We start from the raw sequence: 15,989 nt of genomic DNA, 5'->3' as shown, positions 1-15,989 counted from the left end.
TTCTTCTAATGTGCTGCTTACTGCATTGCTAATAGCTGATTGTGATTGTGCGGAGCGGAATGACGTATTAATTCTCCTGCTACTAAGAACTCTCCTGGAAAGGTCTCCCAAATATTTTCTAGTGTTGGGGGTTGGCAGTTGGCAAGGATCCCCTAAAATTCCTGGGTGCCAGGTTCTCCCCATAATTTCTGAAATCGGTAAATGTCAAGCCTGTTTTCCCAGGAGCTTGGCTTAGAGAGGCATCATCACAGGTGATGGCAGACTCATTACTTTGACAAAAGGTGGGACATTCAGCTTTAGATATGAAGAGGAGGGCAGTCCCTCCTCCAGCTGTATGTTAATTAGCAAAAGACAATAGCAGCGTTAAGTGCTGGTTAAGTGCCATGGGATGTGGGTGGCACTGTGGTCTAAACCACTGAGCCTAGGGCTTGCCGATCGGAAGGTTGGCGGTTCAAATCCCCTTGACGCCAGCTCCTGCCCACCTAGCAGTTCGAAAGCACGTCAAAGTGCAAGTAGATAAATAGGAACCGCTCCAGCGGGAAGGTAAGAAGTGGCTTAGTCAGGCTGTCCACATGACCCGGAAGCTGTACGCTGGCTCCCTCGGCCAATAAAGCGAGATGAGCGCCGCAACCCCAGAGTCATCCGCGACTGGTCCCTTTACCTTTACCTTTAAGTGCCAAGACTCCTATTATGGGGTAGCCATTAATAGTATTATTCTGCTTAAGGAATCTTTTCTCCTTTTGCCACTGAGAAGGTTGCAAAAAAAAATATCACTTCAGTGCAGATAAGGAGAAATTTTCTGTTGGACTGTGAGGGGGTTTTGGTTGCATGAGCTGAATAAAACATTAAGTTTTATTTTATTTTTCCTTTTTTCCTTTTATTTTGCAATTTTACATTCAATTACATCCTTAATCATTCTTTGCAATACATACTATATCTATCTATCATCTATCTATCTATCTTTTTTTTTTTTTCAATAAATTTTTATTGAGTTTTCAAATTTTTAAAAGGCAGACAGACTTATAAAGACAAAACAAAAACATACATAATTGCATAACATTGACTTCCCCGCACCCTCCTTCCCACATTCCAGTTTCATTAATTATCTCAGCAAATTATTTGCTCTCCTCCCTTAAATGTCTCATCCTTTCTTAAAATTTGTCACTTATGCTTGACCCAATTTGAACTTATCCAGTTTTACACAATAAATCTTTTCTCTAAGGACGGCCTAAATTCTTCTCCCATGAATTCCTTCCTTCACATATTGCATCAAAAAATCATAATATAGCAGTTCTAAATCTCAGATTATAACTATTCTCCTCTCCCCTCCTGCCCTGCCCCGGTTTCTGTCCCTTCCCAAACCAATGTCCCAATAGATTGGCTGCTTTAGCCCGGGTTTCTCACATCAGAGGCTCTTAAGCCCCAGTTAGTCTCTCTCCACCAATTTTGTTGGTAATCCATTTTGTTGGCCCTCTCTTCTTGAAGAGGTTCTGTCACCAGCCTCTCATTTTTTCCTCCTTCCAATTCAATAAGTTTCAGTTTCTGCTCAGGACCACTCAGTCTCTCATACTCCTGCTTGTTGAAAAAGCCCCAATCATACTTGTTTACTCTTATATAGTCCAATATTCCAGTTATTCTGGGGACTTCTTCCTTTGTCTTTCTCTCCTTTTGCAGATTTGTAATCCACTTGTCGTTTTCTTTGTTTCCTTTGTTCCCAGAGGTTGCAGGCTTTTGGTTGGTTTTTTCCACCTGAAGTTCCTCTCCTTCTTCTTCTTCTTTTTCCCCCCGCTCCAAAGTTATCTCCTTCTCTGCAGCTGCAGAATTTCTTTCCATCAACTTTGTATCATTGGCAGAGTTGCTCAGTTCCAAACCGAAAGTCTCCAGTTGTTTACTTATTGTGGTACTTTGCTCTTGTAAAGTTCCCACGAGAAAAAACATCCTTTCAATCTCTGCCCATAGTTTCCCTTCTGCAGCCATTGCAATGTCTTTAGTTCCCTCCAGGGGGATTTCCATCATGATTCTATTCCAACAATCCGTTTCTTTGTAGCTCCCAGCCACTTTAATATTCCCAGTCACTTTGTTTCAAAAAGGTCAATTTTAATGTAGCTTTTTTAGTCCGAAAAAGTACCAATAACACAGTCCCAAGTCTTTGCCTCCCGTTTGACAGCTCTTTTGACAGCTGTCAAACTCTTTATTCTTTTTCCTCGGGCTCTCACGCAGGGCGCTCCCGGGTCCAAGGGGGGGGATTACCAGGAGAAAAGGAAACTTTCAAAATTCTCTCTTTTCCACTCCAGCACAATAACTTTGTCATCCAATTCGTGAGAGTTATCTTTTTAAAGCCAAAGTCTTTCCGCCTTAGTACTCCTCTCTTTGCTTTGAATCTTTCTGTGGGGGGGGGGGGGTGCGGACTTCCTTTTAACACACCCCCGATCGTACTCAATTTTAGGTATAAAAACTTTTAATGCCAAAATTCCCTTCTACTCACGGGTTATTTGTTTCAGTCCAAATTTCAGGAAGAAAGATAGCGCTCTCCGGTCATGGCTCGCGGCTTCGCTCCGCCAAGGCAGCGATCGACTCTCAGCACCACGCCACTCTCCGGTCCACTCCGTAGCCTTTAAAAAGGCTCTTCGCGGGTCAGGGAGGGCGATTAAGGTGCCCACCGAGTCACCATGTCCGCAGGCCTCCGCGCCTGCGGTTTCTAAGGGTCCCCGTGTCGCCGGCACGGCAAGACCCGTCCTTAGCGGAGCCGATTCCCTCCAGAGCTCGGAGGGAATCCGCCATTACCCGTTCGCGCTATCCCGGAAGCCCCATCTATCTATCTATCTATCTATCTATCTATCATCTATCTATCTATCTATCATCATCTATCTATCTATATCTATCTATCATCTATCTATCTATCTATCATCTATCTATCTATCTATCTATCTATCATCTATCTATCTATCATCTATCTATCATCTATCTATCTATCTATCTATCTATGTATCTATCTATCTATCTATCTATCTATCTATCTATCTATCTATCTATCATCTATCTCTATCTATCTATATCTATCTATCTATCTATCATCTATCTATCTATCATCTATCTATCTATCTATCATCTATCTATCTATCTATCATCTATCTATCTATTATCATCTATCTATCATCTATCTATCATCTATCTATCATCTATCATCTATCTATCTATCTATCTATCTATCTATCTATCTATCATCTATCATCTATCTATCTATATCTATTTTCCGTTGTGACTTCCCTCCACCTGTGCTCAGCTTCCATTGTTTTTCATTCCTTTAATATTGCGTTAAAAAAAGTTATTTACATATTCCCCATTAATCCCTTTTCATCTTTTAACCTTAACTTTACGAACTTCAGTCAATGCATATCAATAAATTGGTTTTGGAACAATGTTTTGTCATGTATTCTTCCACACATTCCCCTTCTTTTCCTAATTTCTGATTTGATTGGAATCTAATAGCTGCTGTCATTTTGGCCAGTTCAATGAATTCACAAAGCTTCTACTGCCACTCTACTACTGATGGAATCTTGTCCCCTTTCCAATTTTTAGCTATTAGTAATCTGGCAGCAGCTGTAGCATATAAAAACACTTTTTTTATTGTGACTAGGGATGTCTTTTGAAACTAAGCCTAATAGAAACGCTTCTGGTTTTTCCTCAAATGATGTTTTAGACATCTTTTTTAATTCTTCATGAAAATTGCTCCAGAATTTTTTAATTTTCCCTCATCCCCCCACACGATACATTGTTCCCTCTCCCTCATGACATCTCCAACACTTACTTGATTTTAATTTGTATATTTTGGCTAGTCTGGCGGGAGTCATATACCACCTGTACATCATCTTCATCTGGTTTTCTCTAATTGTGTAACAGGCAGTAAACTTAATATCTTGCTGCCACATTAAGTTTTAATGTAAATCCCATCTATTACCTGAAACTGGCATGGTTCCTGTGGGTGCTGGTGTAGACCAAAAAGTCTCCAGCGTGGTCTTGGCATTTATATCGATGGTTGATGCTTTCGATTCAGTGTTAAGTTTTGTATTGGTAAGATGAGGAACAGATACGGTTTCAGAAACCTGATGTGTCGTCCCATCGTATCTAGAGGTTGAAGAAACCTGGGTAGGTTTGGAGGTGGGCACAGTCCAGGTGCTTTTGGGAGCTGTCTCAGCATAATGAGTTGGCATGTACCAGGTGGGTTGAGTTGCGACACCCGGAGGGGTAGCTCCATCGGGTCGAGAGGTGGATGCAGTCAACTCCTGTTGATGTGTTGTTCCATCTCTGTCAGAGGTTGGTATTTTCACGTAAGAGTTAGAAGGAACACCATCAGCTGTTGATGCTGTAGGTTCTGCTTTGGGTGTGGCTTCATCAGACCTGGAAGGAGACACTGTCCATTTGGTTTTATAACATTATAATAATACAGTGGTACCTCAGGTTACAGACGCTTCAGGTTACAGACTCGGCTAACCCAGAAATAGTACCTCGGGTTAAGAACTTTGCTTCAGGATCAGAACAGAAATCGTGCTCTGGCGGCATGGCAGCAGCGGGAGGCCCCATTAGCTAAAGTGGTGCTTCAGGTTAAGAACAGTTTCAGGTTAAGAACAGACCTCTGGAACGAATTAAGTACTTAACCAGAGGTACCACTGTAATAAGAATTTATTATTTATACCCCACCCATCTGGCTGGGTTTTCCCAGCCACTCTGGGTGGCTCCCAATCGGGTATTAAAAACACAATACAGCATTAAACATTAAAAGCTTCCCTAAACAGGGCTGCCTTCAGATGTCTTCTAAAAGTAGGATAGTTGCTTATTTCCTTGACATCTGATGGGAGGGCATTCCATAGGGCAGGCGCCACTACCAAGAAGGCCCTCTGCCTGGTTCCCTGTAACCTCACTTCTCGCAGGGAGGGAACCGCCAGAAGGCCCTCAGAGCTGGACCTCAGTGTCTGGGCTGAATGGGGGTGGAAACGCTCCTTCAGGTATACAGGACAGAGGCCAGGACAGAGGCCATTTAGGGCTTTAAAGGTCAACACCAACACTTTGAATAGTGCTCAGAAATGTACTGGGAGCCAATGTAGGTCTTTGAGGACCGGTGTTATGTGGTCTTGATGGCCACTCCCAGTCACCAGTCTAGCTGCCACATTCTGGATTAGTTGTAGTCTCCAAGTCACCTTCAAAGGTAGCCCCACGTAGAGTGTGTTCATAGGCGCCGACCCCATGGGGCCTGAGGGGGCCCGAGCCCCCTCAAAAATTTTATTGGGGGGGCTCGGCCCCCCCAATAATTTAAAAAATTATCGCGCGCCTTGGCTCCCGCGGCCGGCGAGGGGAGCCCGGGCCGCGCGCGGCTGCTGCTGCCGCCTCTCCTGGGGGCGCCGCCTCCCCGGGCGGGAACGCTGCGGTTGCGCGAGGGAGGAGGGCGGCCCCCGGGGGCTGGGAGAGCCGGGCTGCCGTGGCCGAGAGGGCTGCTCTGCCGGGCGCCGCTGACATAATTTAAGCAAATTATCGCGCGCCTTGGCTCCCGCGGCCGGCGAGGGGAGCCCGGGCCGCGCGCGGCTGCTGCTGCTGCCGCCGCCGTTTGTGGTCATGGCGGAGCTGCCGCCTAGGGAGGAGGGGAGAGGGGGCTGGCGGGGGGGGGCAGGCGGTGAAGGGGGCTTGGCTGCGCTCTCTCTCTCTCTCGCTCTCTCTCGGGCTCTCTCTCTCTCTCTCTCTCTCTGGCTCTCTCATAGGCGCCGACTCCATGGGGCTAGGCGCAGCACGCTCTCCCCTATTCGCTCACGAGGAGGCGGCGCCACTTTATTTGCATATTCATGAGCTTATTTATTATTCATGAGCTTTCCCGGGCCCCCCCAATATTTTTTATAAGTCCGCGTCCCTGAGTGTGTTGCAGTAGTCTAAGCAGGAGATAACCAGAGCAGGCACCACTCTGGTGAGACAGACTGTGGGCAGGTAGGGTCTCAGCCTGCGTACCGATGGAGCTGGTAGACAGCTGCCCTGGACACAGAATTGATCTGTGCCTTCATGGACAGCTGGGAGTCCAAAATGACTCCCAGGCTGCGCACCTGTTACTTCAGGGGCACAGTTACACCATTCAGGACCAGGGAGTCCTCCACACCAGCCCGTGAAGGAACAGTCCCAGAAGAGATCCATGGAAGACCATCGTCCAGAAGTGTGGCTGCAGACTTAGAGGTTGTTGCTAAAGAAGACAGAGGCACAGTTACAACCACATTAGAGTTGGCTCAGGATTTCAGTGAGTCTCAGGAGGCCCAATAGGAAATGTGGTAGAAGCTGTACTGGGGTCCTTGATAACTACAACTGTGGTTTCCAGGGTAGCATTTCCAGTGGGAATGAACATCTTGAGATACATGTCATCTCTGTCACTCTACAAAACCCACTCAAATCTGATGGCTTCAACTGTTTCGGAAGGAAGGTTCAGAAACACGCCATATTCTGAATTGAATCTACCTGTCCTTGTGGTCTAAAACAGGGTGAAAATCTTGTACATAATATATATATATATATATATATATATATATATATATGCTTTCGTAGATTTTCACGGGTATAGGTATGCAGGTTTTGGTGTCCTCGGGTGTCTTCCCGTGTAAAAGTTGGGGTGTCTAGGCGACGTTTCGACGAGGTCTCACTCGTCATCTTCAGGCTGGTGCTTTCGGCTTCTTGTTACTGGAACAGAGCAGGATCTCAGTGTTTGAGTTCCTATAAATACTGTTGAGGGGTGTGGTGTATAGCCTCCAATGTTCTGGGCCGAGAGGAAGTTCCCAGGCTAGTGTGCCTTTTCTTCTTTTGTTCCTTAGTTGCTTGAGGGATATCTTGAGTGATTTCTTGAGTGATATCACTCAAGAAATCACTCAAGATATCCCTCAAGCAACTAAGGAACAAAAGAAGAAAAGGCACACTAGCCTGGGAACTTCCTCTCGGCCCAGAACATTGGAGGCTATACACCACACCCCTCAACAGTATTTATAGGAACTCAAACACTGAGATCCTGCTCTGTTCCAGTAACAAGAAGCCGAAAGCACCAGCCTGAAGATGACGAGTGAGACCTCGTCGAAACGTCGCCTAGACACCCCAACTTTTACACGGGAAGACACCCGAGGACACCAAAACCTGCATATATATATATATATATATATATATATATATATATATATATAATATTTACATAATGCATTGAGAGAGCGATACTTGGGACAATTTTTTTATCTATGCCAGGCAAGAGAAATACGCAACTTAGAAAACTGGGCATTTTTAAATTTGTGATAACTGATGAGAGGAGAATATTATCAAGAGAATTTTATTATTTATTATATACATTTTTGTTAGATACCTTGGATGATTCAACAGCTTTGAGACAGTGATGATGATGATGCTTTTACTACAATCAATTGGTATATAACGTATTTTGTGATATAAATAAAAAGTGGATATAAATTTAGCAAATAAATAATCGTAAGAAGACGCAGCCAGGGTCCTGCTATCTCCCTGTAAAGCAGGACTCGGGACTGGGCCCACCGTCCTCCAGATGCTGCCGGACTCCAACTCCCATCAGCCCTGACCATTGGCCATGCTGGGTGCAGGGGCTGATGGGAGTTGGAGCCCAACACCTGCAGGGCCACAGGTTCCCTGTCCAGGGCCAGCTGCCCATGAGGCAAGGTTTTAACCCGGATCACCCCATTCTATTCGCTACGTACCTGTGACTGAGGGGTCAGGGGCTTTGCTTGTCAGTGGTGGAGCTAAAGATGTATAGTTAAAGTCACGTGACCCTGTTGAAAAGAGGGAGAAAAGCACAGAGATGAATAAAGACAAGATTGAGAAATGCATAAATACGAATAAAGACAGGGTTCACCATTCACATGGATCCAACTCTTTGAAAATACCAAGATCTTGGAGTTTGAGTAATAGGTTAATGAAAGAATGCTTTTAGATATCTCTGGAGCCCAACTCTGGTGCAGGAGAGGAGTTCAGTGTCATCTACATATAAAAATATGGGAACTGCCTTAGGTCCTAACCTAGGAGGGCGGCCATTCACAACAGGTAGATGTTTCGCGGGTGGCCTAGGACTTGCTGATCAGAAGGTCGGCGGTTCGAATCCTCGCGACGGGTGAGCTCCCGTTGCTCGGTCCCTGCTCCTGCCAACCTAGCAGTTCGAAAGCACGCCAAAGTGCAAGTAGATAAATAGATACTGCTCCAGCGGGAAGGTAAACGGCGTTTCCGTGCGCTGCTCTGGTTCGCCAGAAGCGGCTCAGTCATGCTGGCCACACGACCCGGAAGCTGTACGCCAGCTCCCTCGGCCAGTAAACCGAGATGAGCGCCACAACCCCAGAGTCGACCAGGACTGGACCTAATGGTCAGGGGTCCCTTTACCTTTACCTAGATGTTTCATGTCATTCAAAAATAGATTAAATAGGTGTGGGGCTTTCTATGGCAGGGAGTTGTTGAGATGGAATAAAATCCCACAGCTTGAACCCCCTACAAGTCCCCTGAGGGCTATTTCCTGTGATGCTCATGAAAGGGCAGTGCTGCGTTTCGGTGAACAGCAACAGGACCTCGGAGGGGCTCTTATCTGCTGGCCAGTCATGCGCTCCAATAAACTCAACCACCTGCTTGTTGTTCTCCTGCTTTCTCCTTATTCCCCATTATCTGTTCCAGGTACTATCAGCTTTTCATAAATTTCAGGTTGTCAAAAACAGCCATAAAAGGCAAAGGAGGAAATTTATAGCTTGTGCAGAAGTTCCCACAAGCCACAGCAGAGATTTCGCACGGCAGATTAATGAATAAAGCTTTACTGCTCTGTCTCCAACCAGGATCTCAAAAGCTTGGTCAGAGAACTTGTCCACTCTGGAGTTAGGTGGGTTTGCACTGGCCTGTCTCCCCATTGACATAGTGACGTACACCCCACCCTAGTGTCATCCCAAGGCTCATCCCCCCACCCTGCTTCAATTAGGGTTTTGAAAAAATCCTGGCCATTTTGGACTTCCCAAGGATTAACACACACATACACACCCGTCCCATAAAGTTGTGATTCCTGCATTGCAGCAAGTTGGACTAGAGTGTGTTTGGAATCCCATACAATTCTATGGTTCTGTGATATGATTCTAAAGGGTGGAAGTTCTGGGACAGTGCTGAGATGGGAAGGGCATCATGTGGATTCCTCTATGCTGATGGGGAGGCAGGCTGGTGTGAATCCACCTTCTGCTCCAGTGCAGACAAACCCCTAGATAACAAAGCATTTGGTTGATGCTACCAGCCATCAAAGGATGGGGAAGAAGAGGCCAAAGCTGTCTGTGCTTGAGAGTTTTGGCTGATGTTGGAAGCTGGAGAGACAAAGCCTTGTCTTGCTCTGTGTGCTGGAGCCAAAGCTGGGGCTTGAGGATCTCCCTGGGAATCTCATGGGAAACAAAGATTAATGCTGTGAGCCATTCCATCCCATGTTCAGGTTGAAAAGGTAAAGGACCCCTGACCGTTAAGTCCAGTCGCGGACGACTCTGAGGTTGCGGCGCTCATTTTGCTTTATTGGCTGAGGGAGCCGGTGTACAGCTTCTGGGTCATGTGACTAGCATGACTAAGCCGCTTCTGGCGAACCAGAGCAGCGCACGGAAACGCCGTTTACCTTCCCGCTGGAGCGGTACCTATTTATCTACTTGCACTTTGACATGCTTTCGAACTGCTAGGTTGGCAGGAGCAGGGACAGAGCAACGGGAGCTCACCCCGTACATATGGGCAAATAACACCATATATCCTAAAGACACCATAGTCTCCGCCAGCCTTCATTCCGAGGAAACGGAAACCTGGGTGAGCGCAGGCAGCCCTGGGGTCTCCTGACGCTCAGAGATTGGGGTGTGCGCGTGAAAACGTATTGTTCAAAATGATGGGCGCAAACAAGATGGAGGAGGCTCCTGCGCAGGCTCTGTTGGCATGATACTCACCGCAGTCTTGGCGATGGTCGGACTCAAGTGTTGCGCCATTCAAGGACCAGTAATCGCCTTCCCAGCTAACGACATCTCCAGAGGAACACTTCTTCATCTGCTGCTGCTCCAGCACGAAACTCCACATTTGGAAATAATGCAGGGTGCCCACGAAGTGGAAGGGCGAAACCATGTCTTCAGCCTGCTTCTTGTGGAGGCAGCCAATCAAAAAAGTCCCATGAGGCTTCAGGTGCTTGCGCTGGAGCTCAGGGAGCTCTTTGCTCATCATCCTGCCCCCATCATGGAAGACCTCGAGCAAGCTCTTGTTCCCGTCCCACACACAGCACATCTGGTGCATCTTGGGGACCATGCTATCTTTCCCCAAATCAACCAGGGTGCCGAAAAGGGACATTTGCAGGGTATAGTTACTGGCAAACAAAGCCAGCTCCACATCTTTGGGGTCCCTGGAGGAACTGCTGGTGTCATAAGAAAAGGCCGCCCAAGTGCCCACACTTTTATTAGTCTTGCTGAGATAGATGCACACGGTAAATATGTGCAAGTCTTGGGAAACGCGGTCGGCCAAGGAAGGGTATTTCTGTGTCTGCCCAGACAGGACCAGTTGCTTCCCTTTCAGCGAAGCAGCTTCTGTTCATGACATGGGTAGCAAGAGAAATAAGAGAAGAGAATGAGGACATTTTTCAATCAATCCATCAGCTGCATAGCCTAGCCTTCCCTAAGCCGGTGCCCTGAATGTATCGACCAGCAACCTGCACCAGCCCCAGTCAGTACAGCCCCAATCCGTTCAGATGTTTTTAAGATTAAGCACTATATAAATCCTTTTAAATAAAATATGTAGACTATCTGGAGCACACCTGGCTGGTGTGTGTGTGTGTGTGTGTGTGTGTGTGTGTGTGTGTGTTCTGGGGCAGCCAGTGATTTTTTACAGAGATCTGCAACTGTTGAAATATAAAGCATAACAAAATAAAAAAATTAAAATGTTGCATAATACAAACGTAGTGACTGAAGTGCAAAAAAAAAAAGTGCTTTCACATAAACTCTGAACTGGAGGTAATGGACCAGGAAAGAGACTCTGGGGTTATAGCAGGTGGCTTAATGTTGACTGCCACTTTCATAATGCTATTTTACAAATCTATGATGTGACCCCTTTTGGAATATACTGTGTACAGTGGTACCTTGGGTTACAGACGCTTCAGGTTACAGACTCTGCTAACCCAGAAACAGTACATCGGGTTAAGAACTTTGCTTCAGGATGAGAACAGAAATCGCGTGGCGGCGGCAGGAGGCCCCATTAGCTAAAGTGGTACCTCAGGTTAAGAACAGTTTCAGGTTAAGAACGGACCTCCAGAATTAATTAAGTTCTTAACCCGAGGTACCACTGTACTGTGTTCCGTTTGCCTCGTCTCAAAAAGGGTCTTGTGGACTTGGAAAAGGTCCAGTAAAGGGCACCCCCCAAAATGATCAAGGGGATACTGTGATCCTTTTGTGGGAACTGCCCTGAGGGTATAGGTATATAAATCCAATAAATAAAACATAAAAATAATCATTCCTCCACAAAGTCCTTCTTCATGCAGTACAGAGTTAAATTATGGAATTCCCTCCCCCAGGAGGTAGTGATGGTCAACAACTTGGATGGCTTCAAAAGGGGGTTGGACAAATTCACAGAGGAGATTCAGCCCCTTCATGCTTTCTTCCCAGGATGGCTCTGGTCTGCCTCTGCACTCGGGGGCAGCTGGCAGCCACCGGAGGGAGAAAGCTTGGAGTTGCTTAAGAAGAAGAGTTTGGATTTGATATCCCACTTTATCATTACCCAAAGGAGTCTCAAAGCGGCTAACATTCTCCTTTCCCTTCCTCCCCCACAACAAACACTCTGTGAGGCGAGTGGGGCTGAGAGACTTCAGAGAAGTGTGACTGGCCCAAGGTCACCCAGCAGCTGCATGTGGAGGAGCGGAGATGCGAACCCGGTTCCCCAGATTACGAGACTACCGCTCTTAACCACTACACCACACTGGCGCTGTGGCCCATCTAGTCCAGGATCCCTTTTTCGTTATTATTAATCACTACTACTATTCATTTGTTCATTTCCCACCCGATACCCTAAGGTCACAGGGCAGGTTACAACACTGCAAGGCAGGGCCGGATTTAGGTTTGATGCGGCCCTAAGCTACTGAAGGTAATGGGGCCCTTTATATGTCCAGCTGTCCTTTGTCAACAACAAATTGTTGCTGTTTTTTGTGTTGAATACAGTGGTACCTCTGGTTGCAAACGGGATCCATTCCGGAGGCCCGTTTGCAACCTGAAAAGAATGCAACCTGCGTCTGCGCGTCACAATTCGCCGCTTCTGCGCATGCGCGTGACGTCATTTTGTGCATCTGCGCATGCGCGAGTGGCGAAACCTGGAAGTAACCCTTTCCGGTACTTCCAGGTCACCGCGGGACGCAACCTGAAAATGCGCAAGCTGAAGCAAACGTAACATGAGGTACAGTGGTACCTCGGGTTAAGTACTTAATTCGTTCCGGAGGTCCATTCTTAACCTGAAACTGTACTTAACCTGAAGCACCACTTTAGCTAATGGGGCCTCCCGCTGCCACTGCGCCGCCGGAGCACGATTTCTGTTCTCATCCTGAAGCAAAGTTCTTAACCTGAAGCACTATTTCTGGGTTAGCGGAGTCTGTAACCTGAAGCGTATGTAACCTGAAGCATATGTAACCCAGGTGCCACTTTATATGTTATATGGTAATTTATGGACCTAATAGGTATCTAAAGCCATTCGCACATCACAAAAGATGCATTTTATCAAAGTAATTGTTGAACTGAAATACAATTAAGAAGAAGTATATTAATAGTGAACGGGCCCTTGTACTCCTGAATTTGTAGGCAAATGAACAGAAGCACTGGGAAAGCCTTTACCTGACAGAAGGAACAAGCCCACAAGAATGACGACCAGGCTGCAGAGGATCCTGTCTGAAGAACTTCCATCTAAATTCCCCATTCGCCCTCTCATCATCTAGACACACTTTGAAAGGCAGAAGGGAATTCCGGGAGGCACTTTCTGGAGTAGCGAGGGACACACACAAGAAGAAGAGGTGAGGCTTGCTCGATTCTGGATTAAACCAAAGCTCCCTTGGCGAAAGTGGATTACTTGTGCATGTTAAGGGGGATACACCTATTTCACACTTCTAAAACCAAAACACAGCTAACCTTCAAAACTCAATTTTTGCAATGCACGTCTTCAGCCATACTGTATGTACAGAAATGCGTATATTTGGGGGAAATGTGGATTAGAAATGCGGACTAATTAAGGAATGCAGTACTATGTGAGGTCATCGCTCCTCGACCTCCAGAGCATGGGAAGTCACCCAAAGATTATAATTTGGCATAAAATCTGGACTGTTCGATTGTACTATAATTTGGAATGTTTTTAATGTGGTTTTTATTGGATTGTTAAAATGGCAAACAATAAATATTATTATAAAAAAGAAAGAAATGCATAGTCTGTGTAGACCACCTAAATCATAGTCTGTGTAGACCACCAGCTAAATCATGGGTAGGCAAACTAAGGCCCAGGGTCCAGATCCGGCCCAATCGCCTTCGAAATCCAGCCCACGGACGGTTCGGGAATCAGTGTGTTTTTACCTGAGTAGAATGTGTCCTTTTATTTAAAACGCATCTCTGGTTTATTTGCGGGGCATAGGAATTCATTCATTTCCCCCCTAAAATATAGTCCAGCCCCCCACAAGGTCTGAGGGACAATGGACCGGCCCCCTGCTGAAAAAGTTTGCTGACCCCTGAGCTAAATGGTCTAAGGCTATTAGGGTTAGAACATAAGGTCAACGGCAGCCTTGCATTTTAATATCCTCCTTAACCAAGTTCTTGTGCACATTTTTGATTCGCTTATTCATTCATTCATTCGTGTCTAAATGAATTCATTACAAGACACTTTGCAAAGATTCAAAAATAAGACCACTTACCTAACAAGGAAGCCGCTAATAAGATCTGCTGTGATGTTTTGCCAGCTCTAGTCCCTTCTGCAGGCCATACAAATGAGCTACTTGCCAATTTGTGTTTTCCCCTTTTTTGCAGAAGGACAATTTCAATGCCGCTTGAGTGTTGCAAATGTGACCCTCCCTGCCAGTGTGAAGAAGGACTTCCCCTTATAGGCTGGCAGGGGATGTAAAGGCCAAGAGTCCTGCCCACTTTATATTTTACAACACTTGCTGCCATTCCCTGTCCTCCCTCTCACTCTGCTTTTTAACTATGGGCTCATTTCCTTCCCCCCTTTTTATGGGTAGCAGTTATCTGTTATCTACCGAGATTTTAAAGATAAGAATTACCATATTTTTCCATGTCTAAGACATAGGTGTTTTTTTTACCAAAAAGTTAGGTTTAAAATTGGGGCTGGTCTTATACACGGGTAGTGCTGAGGGGTTCTTAATTTGGAGTTCCCAAAAATAGGGGTCGTCTTATACATGGGGGCGTCTTATACACGGGAAAATGTGGTGATTCTGTGTGAAGCTGACCTGCAATCAACTCCATGGATCACAGATACTGGGAAACTAAAGAGCCCCAAGTCAGAAGTTCTCCAAGGGATGAGGGGAGGGGGGGAAAATTCAGCTCATGTTTGGAACCAAAGTTGCCAAATTCACACTTTCTGAAACAATGTGATAAGCAAAACACACCCATTCTTCTCATATTTGCACTTCTCTGAATTTTGCAGTGCTGTTCACCAGCAAGCCAAAGTTTACAAAAAGCATCTATTAGGCAAATGTATACGCGCTGTGGGTTAAACCACAGAGCCTAGGACTTGCCGATCAGAAGGTCGGCGGTTCGAATCCCCGCAACGGGATGAGCTCTCGTTGCTCGGTCCCTGCTCCTGACAACCTAGCAGTTCGAAAGCACGTTAAAGTGCAAGTAGATAAATAGGTACCGCTCCGGCGGGAAGGTAAATGGCGTTTCCGTGAGCTGCTCTGGTTCGCCAGAAGCGGCTTAGTCATGCTGGCCTCTTCTTCCCCTCCCACCACACCTCCCCCTCAACCAGGGTGGATAAAAATCAATGATTTTTGTTTTAATTGGATTTTTAATATAAAATGCTTTTGGAGGAAAAATCTTTCTAAAGATAGTTTTCTATTTAAGTTACATTATAGTCCAAAGGCTATTCAACAGGAAATAAGGATTTGTTTTACGTTTTTCATGTGTGCTAAAGTTCAGTCTAATTTTTTTGGGTTTTTTTAATTGTTAAACCACATCAGTTAAGAAACATGGATACATATGTTATCATGTTGTTGTTTTAGTTAAATAAATGGTTTAAATTGTTATTAAGGAAATGATTGTTTTTCTCCTTCCAATAAAGTGCAACAGAAAAGTTGTCCAAACATAAACAGCTAACTTATTAAACCTCACAATAATTTCATAAATATCTGTCTATGTATTTCTAACAGTATAAACAAATCAGTAATTTTTGATATAACTGTAAAAACTACCCTGAAAATTTATTTTTCCAAAAACGAAACCTTCAGCTGGTTGTAAATATTAAGATTATACCAGCAAGAATGAATCTTTCTGTAAAAAAATAATGATTTAAATCAAGTCTTACTGACTAGTGATTTAAATTGTGATTTAAATCAATTTGATTTAAATCAAATCTACCCTGCCTTTAACCCCTTTTAAAGCCCCCCTTAGCTTTAAACATTGATCCATGGGTGTTTTTAATGGAGAGAGGAAGGCACTTCAGTTTGCCATATACCACGCTCTGAAGCACCTCCCTCCCTCCTTTAAAAGGCTCACCTGGGCCACCTGCTCTTACTTGCCTACCTGCTGTTTTGTCACCACACAGGAGTTATCATGGCCACCTGTTGGGGGCACTGCAAATGGCAGCATGATGACAGCATTACAACTTTATGATATAGTAAGATCATATTACGTTTTCAAGGTCTTTCTGCAATTATGAGGGCTAGAAGCTTGGATTTCTTAGGCTGATTCTCAGAAAAGCTTCCAGATCCCCATGTACTCGCTGTACTCTAAATT

At 45.3% G+C, this 15,989-nt stretch overlaps 1 protein-coding gene across 3 annotated transcripts in view; it reads right to left on the bottom strand.

Annotated features, from left to right (window-relative positions):
- The window catches only part of LOC114592225 (adhesion G-protein coupled receptor G4-like), a 53,242-nt gene extending 39,138 nt beyond the window's left edge, over positions 1-14,104 (bottom strand). For 2 of the 3 annotated variants that reach the window (XM_077920966.1, XM_077920974.1), the window contains exons 1-5: positions 13,937-14,104; positions 12,876-13,017; positions 9,969-10,592; positions 7,734-7,805; positions 3,959-4,411 (exon numbers count right to left, since the gene is read on the bottom strand). In XM_077920966.1, the coding sequence (XP_077777092.1) occupies positions 3,959-4,411; positions 7,734-7,805; positions 9,969-10,592; positions 12,876-12,972 (1,246 nt within the window). In that variant the 5' untranslated portion in view covers positions 12,973-13,017; positions 13,937-14,104. The remainder of the gene's footprint in view (positions 1-3,958; positions 4,412-7,733; positions 7,806-9,968; positions 10,593-12,875; positions 13,018-13,936) is intronic. The other variant, XM_077920961.1, reaches the window with a different exon arrangement.
- Between the last annotated feature and the right edge of the window lie 1,885 nt (positions 14,105-15,989).

The sequence above is a fragment of the Podarcis muralis genome, chromosome 2 (genome assembly GCF_964188315.1).
Source record: "Podarcis muralis chromosome 2, rPodMur119.hap1.1, whole genome shotgun sequence".
Lineage (NCBI taxonomy): Eukaryota > Metazoa > Chordata > Lepidosauria > Squamata > Lacertidae > Podarcis > Podarcis muralis.
The sequence above is the reverse complement of the archived record's forward strand: the minus strand, read 5'-3'. Positions and strand labels throughout refer to the sequence as shown.